Source organism: Ips typographus, linkage group LG11 (assembly GCF_016097725.1).
Source record: "Ips typographus isolate SLU linkage group LG11, UJ_Ityp_2.0, whole genome shotgun sequence".
Lineage (NCBI taxonomy): Eukaryota > Metazoa > Arthropoda > Insecta > Coleoptera > Curculionidae > Ips > Ips typographus.
This window is the reverse complement of record NC_138432.1, coordinates 6,932,652-6,949,335: the sequence shown is the minus strand read 5'-3', so window position 1 is coordinate 6,949,335 and position 16,684 is coordinate 6,932,652. Positions and strand designations below refer to the sequence as shown.

The 16,684-nt window shown below is 33.7% G+C and overlaps 1 protein-coding gene across 2 annotated transcripts; it reads right to left on the bottom strand.

The window, feature by feature from the left end:
- Positions 1-234: 234 nt before the first annotated feature.
- Positions 235-12,820, bottom strand: LOC145735184 (zwei Ig domain protein zig-8-like). Of its 2 annotated transcripts, XM_081988983.1 has the most exons (7): positions 12,358-12,820; positions 11,386-11,629; positions 1,655-1,794; positions 1,384-1,597; positions 666-844; positions 448-610; positions 235-399 (listed from the first exon to the last, which is right to left on the bottom strand). In XM_081988983.1, exons 2-7 carry the CDS (start codon positions 11,486-11,488, stop codon positions 287-289), a joined length of 912 nt encoding a protein of 303 aa, XP_081845109.1. In that variant the 5' UTR covers positions 11,489-11,629; positions 12,358-12,820; the 3' UTR covers positions 235-286. The 2 variants fall into 2 exon arrangements, with proteins under 2 accessions (XP_081845109.1, XP_081845110.1); XM_081988984.1 differs by lacking the exon at positions 12,358-12,820 and having other exon boundaries at positions 11,386-12,197.
- Positions 12,821-16,684: the final 3,864 nt, after the last annotated feature.

Below are 16,684 nucleotides of genomic sequence, written 5' to 3'. Positions count from 1 at the left end.
ATCGGCAGAATAAACAACCGAAGGGTGTATTTTACGTAACAATCAAATCCTAATGGCAGAGTCCATGCCCCAAATTGTCAATTTGACCCAATAATGCAAATTTTCGTAGCGGATGTAAAGCAGATATTTGCATTCGGTCGTGTTTGCTAAAGGCAATAATTGTTTGATTCAACAAAGAATTGTTTGATCGTTCGAATTTGCCAGTTTGAAGACTTTTCACATTAACAAACTTAGTTTAGCAAAATGTTTTATTTACAATCACATTTACAGTTTTAATTGCTACAAACTATAAATAAATCCGGATCATTGAAGTTAAAAACAGATTTACATAAGAAAACAGAGCTAAGTTGGAGGAGGACGAGGAAGGATAGTCTCTTTGCATAGCTTCTGATGATTCCACTGAAAAACGACTCTAAGTAATTTGAAACAAACAACAAAGTGATTTACCTTCAACGACAAACAATTTCATGCTATCCTTTCTCACTGAAGGCTGCAAACAGGTGTAAGTACCACTATCTTGCCATGTAACGTAGTCAAATCTAAGGGTGCTTTCTATTATATTTCTTTTATCCAGGAACAACGTTTTCACTGTAACTCTGGATTCTTTAGGCTGCAAGTTTAATAGAGTGTTTCTTCTAACTTTATAAAAAACTACTGAAACTCACTTGAACTAGAATTTGAGTATCTTCATGCAACCACCAGACGTCCAAACTGAAATTGTGCGTCAACGTCAGTGAAATTTCACAGCGTAGTAACAGTGGAGAACCATTCTGAATGAATACTTCTTTAGGTTCAAGGATTTTTGAGTACCCGAGCCATTTTGATGAACTGTCCGATCCCATTTCTGAAAATTGTTTTAAGTTTGCAACTGTGTAAATAATGGACAACATTTTACGGTTGTTAACAGTAATATCAAATAAACACATAAAACCTAACGACTGTTTGCTCAGTAAACTACTTAAACCCACATCTGAGTTTTAATAACCTATCTTAAAATAACGTTCCGGGTTGGCTCAAATGGTGCTCTTAATGTGTCGATTCCCCTTCGAAGCGGGAATTCACTTTTCCTATCCATAGACCGAAACTTATCTCTCCAGTTTAATTACTTCTATACGAATTCGGGCGTTTTTGTCGACGAAGACGGTCCAGCAAAAAGCCAATTAGTTTTTCAATAATTAGATCTGGAAACCCTCCAAGGATATGTCCAATTTAATCGTCAAATTCCCCTCGAGAGCCGTTCCGGTTGTTATTTTCTACCCTTATAATTCAAAAAGTCACCTTTGATATATCGAGGAGATAGGTTGGACTGAATCGGGTTTGTTTGATGTATTCACCTGTGGTTTAAGGGTTGTCTGTAATCCCAATAAGTTTTATTTCACTCACCAGACACTTTTAGCTTATAGGCCAAACTCATTTTGGGTTCGGTGTTCACTTGACATTCGTATTGTCCTGTGTCATCTGGTTTAACTCCTCGTATCCTCAAACCCCAAAAATCTTCATCTGAGTCCCCATGGACCACCTCAAACCTGTAGTCACTAGCAAATGTGTGAGGACCTGAAGTTAAAATGTGAATATCTCTTCTACGTATCCAGGACACCTGCAAATCTTAAACTGAAGAGTGAGGAATATAATTTATTAGAAGATAATAGCTAACCACTTTATCACGACTTAAATTTCTAACTGTACATGGAATGATTACTGTTTGACCTTCTATAGCATCAATATCTCTATTGAAAATATCGTCGAAGTAAACAACAGCACCTTGCTTGGAATTAGTGTTCTTTGAGGTGTATCCTGAAAAAGCCAGAGTTAAGTTTAATTGAGTTATCCAATAAAAGTGTCACATAAATCCACTTAGGAATTTAAAAAGGCTTAATAAAATTAAAACCTATTTCCTGACACTGAAGCTCCAATGAATTGGAGAAAATATGAACGGCTCAATTAACACCAGACGTCAGCCCGATCATCACAATTAGTCAACTTATAAATAGCTCCCAATTTAACACTCACTGCTTCTAGAAAGACTTTATTTTTACAGAATTCCTACTACCAACCTCAAGAAATCAGACAATCAACTAGCAATTCATCTTAATAAACTAAACTAAACCTAATAAAACCAAAGCCAAAAGTGAAAGTAACACACCCCAAGAAGCATTTATTAAAATAGCCACGTCGTTGCCCCTTTATGTGGTGCTTTTAAGGGTGCGAAAGGCAATAAAAGGAAATATTAAGGGCTGCATTGTGCCGCCAAGCCCAAGGGAATAAAATAAGAATGTAAGGGTTCGACTTGGTGTAGGTACAGTTCTAAGCCGTGTACAATAAAATAAAATTTACATACCAAAGTGTGCCTTTAAGAGACATACATTCAAGGCCGATATTAGCATATTTTACATATACAAGGTCAAAAATTATACAAATAAAAAATTTTCTTTTATGTGGTTCTAGAAATCGGTAGGACTGAAATTTGAAATAATTTGTACTGCAAGTCAAACTGAACAAATGATCATTTTAAATTTCTAAATTCCACCGCTTTTGTCCCTGACTGTACCATATTCTGCAGTGTTTTTTAGGTTATTGGATAGGAAATTTGATGAGGATTCCAAAAATGTGCTCAAAACAGTCATTTTCCCACTCCAAGTGGGTTTTACAGGTGATTTTGTCCCTGACTGTCCTTTCAAACTGTGTTTCTGACAGATTAAACTTTGACACCGCTTTTCTCCCTGGCTGTACCACTTTTTGTAGTGTTTTTTAGGTTATTGCATAGGAAATTTAACGAGGATTCCAAAAATGTTCTGAAAAGAGTCATTTTCCCACTCCAAGTGGGTTTTACAGGTGATTCTGTCTTTGACTGTCCTTTCAAACCGTGTTTCTGGCAGATTGAGATTTGACACCGTTTTTCTCCCTAACTGTACCAAATTTTGAGGTGTTTTTTGGGTTATTGGATAGGAAATTTGATGAGGATTCCAAAAATGTGCTTAAAACAGTCATTTTCTCACTACAAGTGGGTTTTACAGGTGATTTTGTCCTTGACTGTCCTTTCAAACTGTGTTTCTGACAGATTAAACTTTGACACCGCTTTTCACCCTGACTGTACCATGTTTTGTAGTGTTTTTTTGGGTTATTGGATAGGAAATTTAATGGGGATTCCAAAAATGTGCTTAAAAATGTCATTTCCTCACTCCAAGTGGGTTTTACAGGTGATTTTGTCTTTGACTGTCCTTTCAAACTGTGTTTCTGACAGATTAAATTTTGACACCGCTTTTCTCCCTGACTGTACCAAATTGTGTAGTGTTTTTTAGATTATTGGATAGGAAATTTAATGAGGATTCCAAAAATGTGCTTAGACATTTTGCAACTATTACCTTGAACAAGATTACGCAAAATGAGTAAATGTGACTTATAATAGGACATCGAACTATTGGACTATGAAAACTTTCTTGATATTAGAAATTCCCCGGAAAAAAAGAACTAAGGCATTTGAAACATTCATGTATCAAAATCTGATATCAAAGCTTATAAAATCTGTAGAAGTGAAAACTACATCAAAATTTCTGGGAAAGACTCAAAGACAATTTGGAGCATGTATTTTAAAATTAGCTTCACAGTCAAGCAATGGATAATTTAACACAGGATTGGCCTCTGAATAAAAATTACGGTTCAATCTACGTACGTCAACTGAAATCCCGAATAATGGCGTGACCTGACAGTGAAGCATCCCCAAAATTAATAACCATTAGCTGCACGAGCCCGCTCCTAAATTATACAGTCATAATCCGAAAGTAATCGAACCATGTAATATCCTACAAACCCCAACAGCTAATAAATAAAATACCCTAGAAAGTCCCATAAAAACTTCGAAGCTAAATACGTCCCAACTAGACCAGATGGTTTTTATTAATGATACTTTCAAACGTTTTGACAGCTTGATTTAACACCCTCGGTATAAACGAGACCGGCGACTCATCCCCATAATCGAATCAGATCAGAAAATAAAAAATGTTAAATTATTCAAATTAGTTCTTGTGAAAGGTTGAGCTTTAATCGGTTTCGACTAGTTTTAATAAACCAAACCACCTGATCATTTCATATTGTTTTATTAACCATCCATTATAACCAGCACTTTATCTACGTTTGGGCTAATGGAGGCTAAGGGCCTAGGGGTTTACTCCATTACCGTTTGCTCCTAGGAGATGATAGGATCGCACCCTATTAACCACCTATTGGGTAATGTAGGTTTTAAAAATTGGATATAGTTCACTGCACAGCAGATGTCCTCTTTTACTAATCAATGTAATCAAGCTGTTATTTGTCTTTGCCAATAATATAAATGGGCTACGAGGAACAGGTTCAGTAGCAAAAATATCTATTAAAACTTATCTAAATGTTGTAAATTTTTGAAAAAGTCATAAATGCATACGTAAATTAGTTAAAGTAAAATTGGAAAGTAAAATTCAGTGTGACAGAAAAATTTACCAATTTTACCAGTAAATTTATAAGTCTAATTGAAATTTGTTTGAATGATATCATTTTCTGTCATAGCTTTCATTACATTTTGTCTAATATTGTCAAAATAAAATCCTGATAAATAAAGACTATTATTTTTAGAGATTTTGGTTTATCAATAACAAAAATAAATAACGTAAAACGTTTCTGACAAAGTGATTTTTTTACCAAATGAGTTCTAACCTTATAACTATTTATGAACACTGCATTTTCAGCTTTTTTTCACTTTTCTTTATTATGTTTAAATTATGACAAATTATATGTTGTTGAGATGGGAAAAAAAAACGCAAATTTAAAGATTATTATTTAAACAATTTGTAATTTACCAGTAATATACTGACAATTGTCAAAATAACTGTTGTAAATCTCAGAAACACGTCGACTCGAAAACTATAAGGAAACTATGTTCAATTCTGATTCTTACAAATTTTAGGCAAATTTTGACATTAGTCACAGATATCACGTGGTTTTTGGAGAGTAATTTAACTAGGCAGTCACGTGACCACTGTCAAAATAACTGTCATAAATCTCAGAAACACGTTTTGTATCAAATACTGCAAGAGAACTTTTCTAAACCCTGATTTTTGCAACTTTTCAGCACAGTTTGACAGTCAAGAACAAAATCTCCTGTCAACCCATTTGGAGTGAGAAAATGGCTGTTTTAAGCACATTTTTGGAATCCCCATTAAATTTCCTATTGTAAAAAAAAACATAATTTAAATTAATAGGCTTTGTCGTCTACAGATTACAATTTTGATTGAAACCTATTTGTTGTGGTTGCTTAAGCAAAAAATTGATAAGGGTGGAATATACACAAAAGCCAACTGCATAAATCTGCTTCCAGAGCAAATAAACGTCCAATTTGTTGATCTTTCCAAGATTCAGAAATTTAAGCAATAGAACTTTCTACAGTGCGTTTTTTTTAACGCGCAACATAGGATTTTACGTGTTAAATTTTTAAGTCCATGTTAGACCATTTTATTTTGGAACTGCAAGTCTATAACTTGACGGGTGTGTCTTTAGTACCCTGAAGCTTAAGTAAGTCTAGCAATTTGGTCTAAAAAGTGATTAAAAACTGGAAAAAAATCATTTTTTTTCGAAAAGATTTTATCGTTCCATACTCCCTGTATGCATTGTTGTTCCTTGTTGTTTTTATACTGGCAGGGCAGGTAACAGGTAAAGTGACATATTTTGACTGCATCACGACCCGACATCTTTTGAACGTCAAAAGGGCATTTTATGATTGTTTGGAATACTGTTTGGCTTCAAACGGAGGTCAATTGAACAATTCACTTATAAAAATACTTCTTTTGTTCTTAACTTTCTTGATATAAAGTTAATGATCACCCTGTTTTACTTTCTACGCCAAATTTTACCTGCTACCTGCCGTGCCAGTATCAAAAACAACAAAGAACAACAATGCATACAGGGAGTATGAAACGATAAAACCTTTTCGAAAAAAGATGATTTTTTGCAAGCTTTTTAACACTTTTTAGGCCGAATTGTTAAACTTACTTAAGCTTCAGGGTACGAAACAGCCACCCGTCAAGTTTTATACTTGTAGTTCCAAAATAACATGGTCTAACATGGGCTTAAAAATTTAACACGTAAAATCCTATGTTGCGCGTTAAAAAAACGCACTGTATAGGCATGAATTAAGGAGTGATACCAATTTAATCTAATCTAATAATGATCTTTAGAATAAGTAAAACAGTTAGTGATGGGCGTAAATTTACCGTGACCTGTAAGGTAAAGTAAAATTGTAAAAGTAAAATACAATGTGACAGGAAAATTTACCAATTTTACCAGTAAATTCCAATTTCAAGAGTAAATTTACGGGTCTAACTATAATTTGCTTGAAAGATATAATTTTCATGTCATGGCTGTCATTAATTTCAAAAAACTAATTTTCGGTTAATTTTCAGCTTTTTGACACTTTTCTTTATTATGTTTAAATTATGATACATAATATGTTTTTGAGATGAGAAAAATGACACAATCTGTAGATATTATTATTTAAACAATTTGTCATTTACCAGTAATTAACTGACAATTGTCAAAATAACTGTAATAAATCTCCGAAAAACCTCTTGTTTCAAAAACTGTTTCTTGCAAATTCTAGGCAAGTTTTGACAGTTTTGACATTAGGGATAGATGTCAGGTGGTTTTTTGAAGAAAATTTAACTAAACAGTAACGTGACTAATGTCAATATAACTGTCATAAATCTAAGAAACACGTTTTGTATCAAATACTGCAAGAGAACTTTTCTAAACCCTGATTTTTTCAACTTTTGTTCGCACAGTTTGACAGTCAGGAACAAAATCTCCTGTCAAACACATTTGGAGTGAGAAAATGGCGGTTTTAAGCACATTTTTGGAATCCCCATTAAATTTCCTATTGTAAAAAAATACATTATCAATGAAACAGAAAACCCATACGAAACAAATAGCATAAAAAAAACCATCTGCAAAACATTAATACTTTTAGTAAATTGTTGTATACAAAAATTAAATTAACTGAATCGAGTAAACACCTAAACTCGTCCACAACAATCCACGTGGATATAATTGAGCTAATTCAACTGATGAACTCAAAATAAAATGAACATTCTCCCAATTGCCCTCGCTGACTAATTGTCAACAGAAAAATATAAACAACTGAAAAACGGCGTGTTTTTTCAAAAATCATTACCTTAATTAGACTATCCACGTGAAAAACTGATTTTACGCGTTTTACTCGCGTGGGAAATGGAAACCCGCGATATTTGTTCGGCAATTTATTTGCCACGTCGACGTCCCTAAAAAAATGAAAAGTCAAAAACATTTTAATATCTCGTTAAAAATTCAGTGAGAATAATTTGTAATTGATATTCTAATAAGAAATTTCACGGATCGCCAGGTATATGCAAACTTTCATAAGGTTTTCAAGTCTTTCTAAAATAAATTTCATTATTTATGCGTAATATCTTAAGGGATTTAAGCTAATTTATGCAAAATTACCCTGGTAAAGTTTCCATTTATGAATTACGATCAGGGATTTTTTGGGGACTGGTTCAACTTGCCTGGAAGTAATTGTAATTTATTACTGCACCAATCAAGCTGGTTTTATTAGATCCTACTTTGCAGAGTTTTTTGATACAATTTTGGGCTATATTTACTTCAAGCGCCACCTATTTTAATTACTTTAACTACACTGCCAAAGCTATTTATAAGCTAATTTTTTTGCACGCTAATTAAAGTGACGCGTCTGTGATTGTTTGAACAACTGCATGCACATCCAAGCCGACCTTTTCCCAAATCGAAATATTACAATACCCGTAATCACACATTCTGGCTTTAAATAGTTGGTAAACTGCCAAAAGTTTCCGTTTTCCCTCAGACGGAGTAAGCGCAATCCGGGTAATATATGTGATCTGCTTTTATTGCCCTCCAGAGTTATTTCTATGCGATTCGACCAAGACAAATCGGGTTGCCTAGATAGTTGCTTGTCTTTTATAAATAGAGCCGCCACAGTTACACGATATTGAACTTAAAAATTTCGGTTGTTTTTGGTTTTTAAATTGGTCACAAAACTTTCCCCCAAAAACCGCAAAGCCAAAGAAAAGCCACTCTTTTCGATGTAAAACGTCAGAATGTAAATTTTCTGGTTGGTGAAAATCCTGGCTTTGGAACAGATTTAGATTTATTTTCTAAATTTATATTTTGGCAAGTAAACATAGTCAAAACAATAACAAAATATAATCAGGCAAGAAGACTGATATTTTTGAATCATGGTTATACCAAAGTTTTGTTAGGTTTAGGTTAGGATGTTTATTGTCTACACCATTTCCAAATGTAGTTCAGAAAAGGCTAAGCGTAATTCAGTAACATTATCTGTGGATAAAATTACCAAAGCTGAAACTCCAAGGCACTTTAACAAAACAATATACTTTATAATACAATAAATGTTATGAAAAAAATAACACAATTTAGGTTAAAAATTACACTTGATATACTTTCTGAATTGCAATTAAGAATTTCTGAATTACACTTTACGATTTCTGAATTACCGTTAGAAATGGTGTAGTGATGAGTAAATTAACATTAACACAGTTTAGGTTAAAATGGAATTTACTGGTAAAATTGGTAAATTTTTGTCACACTGAATTTTACTTTTCCAGTTTTACTTTACCTTACCACTAAACAACCAGTCACGGTAAATTTACCCCCATCAATATTATTGTCTTTTTATTAAGGTTACTATTTTCTATTAGCAACACTATTCAAATTCAATGAATCACGTTAATAATTGTTTTCATAACAATTCCCATTTTGTGCCAGCTTTCAAATATTTTTACATATAAATGGTTTTCCAACAATAATGAAGCCTCAGCACAGAACAAAACCTCCAAAATCCCCATTTTTCGGTCCAGATTCTCTTTGGATTTAGCTGGAATCAATGCCAGTTTGTTTGGAAACGTCCGAAAGAACACAAAAATAGTTTTCAAACGCATCCGGTAACGTCAGTTTGTTTTCGTTTATTAAGTACCTATTTGGCATTCCGGGCTTTTTGAATCCCCTAAAAATACGCATTGTAAATACTTTTACTGTTTGGAATTCCTGGGTACGTCATTTGACGGGAAATTCAGAAAAACTTTAAAGGTGGGTGAACTTTTCCAAGCGGTTGATTCAAGAAGTTTTATTAAAAAGTTGTAAGTTGGTAGTGACATGTGGCACACCACTTTACATCTTAATACAGAATGTGGGAAATTTATTGCAGTTTAGAGAAGCAGTGGCGTTTCCAATTTGCAAGTTTGGTTGGTCACACATTTTACAAGATACTCAACTACCGTAAAGTCCCGCCAGTGCCTCCATGTGAAATATGGCTTATTTATGATAATGGTTCATAAGGGTTTCCTGAATATATATTAGAGCTAAGTGTCTGTTTAATATTTCTTTATTAAATTTCCGTCTAGTCCCTTTTTGCGGGATTTTACGTTCCTACATTTGGCGACACGTTTGCCTGCAAAACGGGTGTCCACCTAAATATTTACTAAACCATCTATTCCTAACCTACTTCCACTAAAACCCACGTGTTCGTTAACCAATTATTTATTTTCTCGTTCCTTTTCCATTTGTTATCCGATATGTTCAAGCGTTGAAAGGACCATATAAAAAACTTTACAAATAACTGACGACTGAATACAATTTGGTTCTAATTATCTTTTAGAAAAAATGTGATAAATATGTCTTCTTTTTCGGAGAAAGTCAAATAAAAACTCGTCTTCCTAAAGTGGAAGAATTGGATTTAATGCTAAACAAAGGCTGATCAAAGTAGCAATTAAACGCAATCAAATACAGCCGTAGATCAAGTCGTAAAGACCCTATGAACCCTATAATCCTATAAAAACGTGCCCTTTGCTGTGTTAGAGGGATGATAATTTACATCTGCTCCATTAACAGTGAGCATGTAATGCATTATTTACGGACTTTTATAAACAGCATGTTCATTTATAGCGTATGCCAGAATAAGTTAGTTGTGGACTACCTTTATTAAATAAGTGGAGGTTTTTATATACAGTTTGTTTCACGATAAATGCGTCATATTTCATTTTTTGATCAGAAAATAAGCTAAACTTGCTATAAACTACGATCCAAAGGTGTTTCGTTCCGGATAAGCAGGATGTCCAAGTTTGAATCAAAAAATAGATTTTTTTAGTAGCACCAGAAGTTTAAAGTGAAAAAAACACCTTTAAAACAATATTTTTATCCTTTATGCTATTTTCACCTTAAGAATGGTCACGTGATCCTTATAATCTCAGTTTAAACTTGACACTTCAACTGCACATGACCTTAAAAATGTAATTTTTACTTTAAAAAGTGTCACGTCAAATAGTATTTTAACCTGAAAAACGGTCACGTGTTCCTCACAATTCCATTGTGACTTTACAAATGGCCACGTAATCTTTGAAACTTGTATTTGATGCTTGAAAATAGTCACGATAAGGTCGTATTTTTCAAAATAGCCACGTGACTTTTAAAATTAAATATAATAATTGAACACAGTCACGTGACCTTTAGAATATCAGTTTATCCTTAAAAACATTCACGTGAGCTTTAGCATTCCACTGTGACCTTAAAAATGGCCACGTAATCTTTGAAATTTGTATTTGATGCTTAAAATTAGTCACGTTACATGCACGATAACGTTTTAATTTTGAAAACGGTCACGTGACCTTCAGAATATCAGTTTAAACATAAATGGAATTTTAACCTTAAAAAGAGTCATGCGAACGTAGGAATGTCATTTTATCATTAAAAACAGTCACGTGACCTTTAGCACTTTATTATGTGATTGAAAACACGTCACGTGACATGCAAGACAACATTTTCATGATCTCGTGACCTTAAAAATACTCGTTTTGCCATTAAAAGTAGACAAGTGACTTTAAAAATTAGATTTGAACTAAAACTTAAATTAAATTTAATTCATGCAATTAAAAAAAAAATTATATATTTTAAAAACTTGTTTAGCTGTAAAAAATTTGAAATTTTTAATTCTAACTTCAAAAACCTGTTGGACCGTAGTTTATATAGCAAACTTGAATTATTTTTTGATCCGTTACCAAAACCGTGAAATATGACGCATTTTTTGTGGAACACCCTGTATATTTGTGTATTTATATATTACTAGATTAGTCTCAGAAATAGTCTCACACAAAAACCAATAAACTTCTACTGCAAAACTAAAAGAAAATTCTCAAGAGACAGTGTTTTAGGTAAAATGGATGATAGTTGTAGCAGTGGAATTCAGATAAACAAGGGCCTTCAGGGTTTTCGCAATTTTAGGAATATCAAATAAAATGCAAAATATGTAGGGTAGTATGCAAAGGGCCGACTTACCCGCAGCGTCCGAAGGTGCAAACATAATACAGATACAGCACACAAGGGAGAGCTCAAACTTGAAACTATACGGTCCTCCAGTATCTCCATTTATTCCAGCCATATTTACGTGTAGCAACAGTTCACTGAGGAATTATTTACTTAGCGACTGAGTTACATTTTGATGTAGGTCACTTTCTTTGCCCTTTGTCGATTACCTCACGCTTTTCACATAGTTTGCACACCTTGTAGAACTTTTTCCTTTCTGGAACAGAAACTAGTTTACTCGATGCAGTACAAAACTGGATGCTTAGATAAATTGCCACGAAGCTATTCTGCTTTAAACTATTTGCATTTATTTTCCCTTTTTAAATTATCCCGTGCTTTTGAAGAGAAACGAGTAATTCAGATGAAGGGAATCTGGAGGGTTTGTTTTCCAAACTATATGCAGTCGAGTGAAAATGCTATCATTGCTTTGCCAATAAACCGTTCCAAATCAATTTAAAAACCGGTAAGAAATGTAAAAAGGTGTTAACTGTTCAGCCACCAAGTTTTATCGGTACTTTTCAGCTCGTAAAAAGTTTGGGAGATATCGTTTATGTGTTGTGTTCGCTTTTGTTAAGTTGTTTCTGGATTGGAAAGTCGTTTTTAATTTTCGGTTGTAACTGTAATAATGTAACATTAAGTTTTTTAACAAAATAAATCTCTGTAAATCGTGTTTGAAAGCTTATTCAATCAAAACAGTAATACAAAAATACTGTACATACAGGGTGGTTTGCCATTGTAAAAAATGCATTTCTTTCAGAATCTTCTGTTGAACTCCTATAGTTTTGCACTATTTTGCTGACTAATCATAAAATTTACTATTTTTGCATTATGACTAGGACATTTTAAAAAAAAATCAAATTAGGTTAATACAACCAAAATTAATAACTCCCTAAACTTATTTTACTTCGCTAATAAACGGAAAGCAAAAACCAAACTGAAACTCACCGAAATATCGATCAAAAATCGCTTGAAAAGCTTGCCGTTGTATCGGCAAAGTCTCGACAAAAGCTTTTGGCACTTTTAACATAAAAAAAGCAGGCGAAGCGAAACAAAACCAAAACGAACTCCCGAAAGTTTAAAGTTAGTGTTGATAACTAACGCCGCTCTATACTCGCCCGTCTTTCAAACTTATAATTCTCTCTATTGTTTCGGACTGAAACAGCGGCTCCGTATTGTAGCGATTCTTTTCGCTTTTAATGCGGGCAACACGTGCTATTAGTACGGCTGCTCGTGTTGTTTCACATTAATTTCCGCCAAGAATAGTCGGTCTTAAGTCACTCAATTTGAGGAAATTAAATGCGACACTTAGTAATGAGGTTCATGCCATAAGCTTTGATTTGTTCTGTACGAGCTGAAAGAGAACGTTTACTTAAAAACGAGCTTCAGAAAGAATGTTACGTTATAATAACGTAATTTGTCAGTTGATGTAATAGAGGTTCTGTCAAAATATGTCTTTGCTCACTCAAAAAGCATGCACAGAACTAATTGACAGCGAGAGCAAGATAGATTATCGACTCATTTTCTGTTTACCAATTTAATCTTCTTTTGTTATAATCATGTTAAATTAAACACTCTAAGCATTTATACTCAGTAGAGTGAAGGTAGGTTAGTTCCTACCTTCACCTAAACAAGTACTAAGAGACACTGATGGTGATTTAGACCAGACAGATGTTTGATTCTACCTCTCGTTATCACATATACAGGGACAATCGATCGAGATAAGTAAAACTATGTTGCTAAAATTTCAAACAATGACACTCTGTATAGTTTTTATGTGTCTTAAAATTCCGTTTCTATAGTACCTACATCCAAAAATGATATTCTAACAAAACGTCTCAACTTGTATTGTTTTGACGTCCTTTAAAATCACACTTTTACATCACTGTAAATTGACACTGTATAATCCCTCAAAACACTTTAATAAGCAATTTCAAAGCAAAACAAAACCCTCTTAATCCATCAAGGGATCGACATTAAACTACGGACTACTATGAGTAAAATTTCCCCGTCCAATTTGTATACCGGGTAACCCTATACTCGCTCTAATTGAAGGGTGTGTCAAATTTTTTTTTGTCTTTGAAAATTGTACACCCTTCCGTCTTATACTGTTTCAATTGTTAAAACCGCACTGATGATAAAAACGTTTTTAGATTTGGTTTTATTTTTAAAGACTGAAATACAGGTTGGTTTTCCGTGCAATTAACTTTTGGCAGACTGAGCCTAAAGCTTGTTTTCCTTGGAGCTTGCTCAAGCTTTTAATAACCCTTGTATACTAAAAATCATGATAAAGGATAAAGTTTTTAATCTGCTTCCCCAGTCAAACGTCAAAAACAACATGATTTTCATGCAATTTCATCTTTTTTGACAAGCATTAAACTGAACCAAGTTGTTGGCTATAACAATCGGTAATTCAAATCGGCCCTATACAACTTGTCAGTAACAATAGAACTGAATCGATGGGGTTCCATTTTAAAATTCACTTTCGTCATGTCCGCAGCAACCGAAAAGATTTCCTAGGTTCGATTCATTTAACACTAAAAGAAGTAATGGACATTTGATGGTGCGGAATGAACGTTCTTTATCCCTTTAGGGCCGTAGGCCTCGTAAAAATAAATGTTGCTAAAAAATTAAACAGAATCGAACAGGACCAAGTTACTTAACTGTAATTTGGTATCTTTTGTACATCGATGTGCCCTTTTTCGACATTTTTCATTTAAATTGCCCTATTATTCTCCTCTTTCGGTTTACAAACTATTTTTAACACACCCTGGAAGAAAAATAAAAGGTTGCACAAGAAGGTAAAGTGGATTCGCGATTTATTTCCATTTTAACGGCTATTACTAATAATTAAGACCTTAATATGCAGGCTGTGAGGCTGTGGCTTCCCTACAGAACGTGACCGGGTCAAAATAAAACTTAGGGGAGTCTGCGCTGTTATTTATGACGAAATTATACGAGACACAACTGGGTGAAGCACAGCAGACCTTTAATCAGGGGCGTCCGACTCAAAAACCCCCCCAATTTGCTACCCCAAAAATTATACACTCTTTCACTCCACCTAACAGACAAAAGCCTAAGAATATAAACTAGGTTTAAAGGGTTGAAACCCGATTTGCATACGCCTCTGGCATACACAGACAAATAAAAACTGCCAGTCAATGACTTGTTTTCAACCTGACAAGTGCTTTCCAGGCCTTGTCCGGACATGTTTTGTCCGGTATTAAGGGTTGTTTTACTTTAGAATATTGCGGTTTGTGGTAGTTTCCAATTCATTGCAAAGGACCGACCGGTTTAGTATTGTTTCACAAGTTGTTTTGGAATGGTCACTGTAATTTTGTTTGATGTCCTTAATACAAAAAAAAATTTGTTTGTTATACTAAAAAGTCCATTTTTAATTAAGACAGCTGTCACGTGACGCAGGCAAAGTATTATAAATTCTTCCTAAATGTAAGAACTAACAAATTTGGCTCCATGGAGCTGTAAACCCAACTTTCAGTGCAATTCCACAAAGACACACATCTATTGGGCATTTTCTACTTTCAGGTCACTGGTGAGTAAGTTTTGACAATTAAGACAGCTGTCACGTGACTCAAGCAAAGTATTAAAATCTTCCTAAATGTCAAAACTAACAAATTTGACTCCATGGAGCTGTAAACACAACTTTCAGTGCAATTCCACAAAGAAACACATCTATTTGGCATTTTCTACTTTCAGGTCACTGGTGAGTAAGTTTTGACAATTAAGACAGCTGTCAGGTGACTCAAGCAAAATATTAAAATCTTCCTAAACGTCAGAACTAACAAATTTGGCTCCATGAAGCTGTAAACCCAACTTTCAGTGCAATTCCACAAAGAAACAAATCTATTGGCCTTTTTCTACTTTCAGGCCAATGCTGAAGTCAATAATAAAGAGAAAAATGCTCATGCAATAGTTGAAATTAATAAAAAAAGTCGCTTTTTCTTAGTTTTTTTAAAAAAGTGTTCAATCAGATGTCTGGTTTTAGAACTTTTCTGATTCCCTTTGACCAAAAATTTTTAAATTTGCCTCTTTCAGTTTTAAAGGAGTAAAATCAAAGCAATTTTTAACTCTACTATATTCAGGTACTCAGAGTTTTTAAGTTCTAGTTCTAATACTTCTGGCTTGATATAATAAACATGTTTCAATTGCATCATACACTTGGGTAATTATTCTTCCAAAACGTTAACTATTTTCCAATTTTTCTTCATTTACCTTTAATCAGTCAAAAGTTTCGAAAATCTAATAATATAATAAACAGAAAACACCTTTTGTAACAAAAAAACGTCAATAAGTTATTATCTTATTGACTCTAGAGCACAAAAAAAAGACAATTTAATACATATTACACCTGGGTCCTGACTTCTTATTTCAAAAAATTGAAATTTATATGAGAGCATATTGAGTTGTAAACCCTGCTGGTACTTTTTTACAATACAATTCAATTTCTCTCGGAAATATTTCCCAAGAGGGGATCCTCAGTTATTTCACGAAACGCGTTAGAACGTTTTTAATATTGTTTTCCTGTTTATACTCGCCAATTTCTGGTTTCTTTGCTTGTTCAGGAAAATGAAAAATCGACTTACTGTCTGCGATATTTCGAACACTGAATGCGGAATTGCATTTCGACGTTATATTCGTATTTTAAGTGCACTTTGCTATTGATTTATGTGTAGGTTTTGACATCATAGTTCACTGCTCAATTAACATGTTACTGGAAAGTTAAGTTGTAATTTAAGAAACTACTTTTCAAGGTTTGCCCAGGAAAATAAATTACGATATAACGTTGTTTTTCAGTTCAAGGATGGATGATGTCTTATATACAAAATAATAAGGTTTATCTTCTCTATATCCGCAGTAAAAATCATGGAAGTCTGGGAATGGCGCAGGCATTTCCGTAATCTTATCAAAACAGATCATCGGGGGCTGTTTGTTCCTTTGTAAGCACAATTCGTATTTTTTCTTTGATGTCGCTCTAAATTAAATCCTTTCGATTCTGTGAACGTTTTATAGATTTTTTCTTGCAGAAAGCTTCAAGTGCGAAACATTATCGGCTATATCGGTTTCCCCGTATCAAAAACTTTCAACATACATTTCCTTTTCAACGGTTTTTGCGAAAACCAATATAAACTTTGTCGCGGAGTTTATGCCGTTTTCTCTATCTTGGGCGTCTGGGTAGTTTGTCATTGAAAAACGCGCAGCTTTAAAACGTAGAAAATCATTTATTTTTAGGGTGGTGTAATAAAAATGAAATATT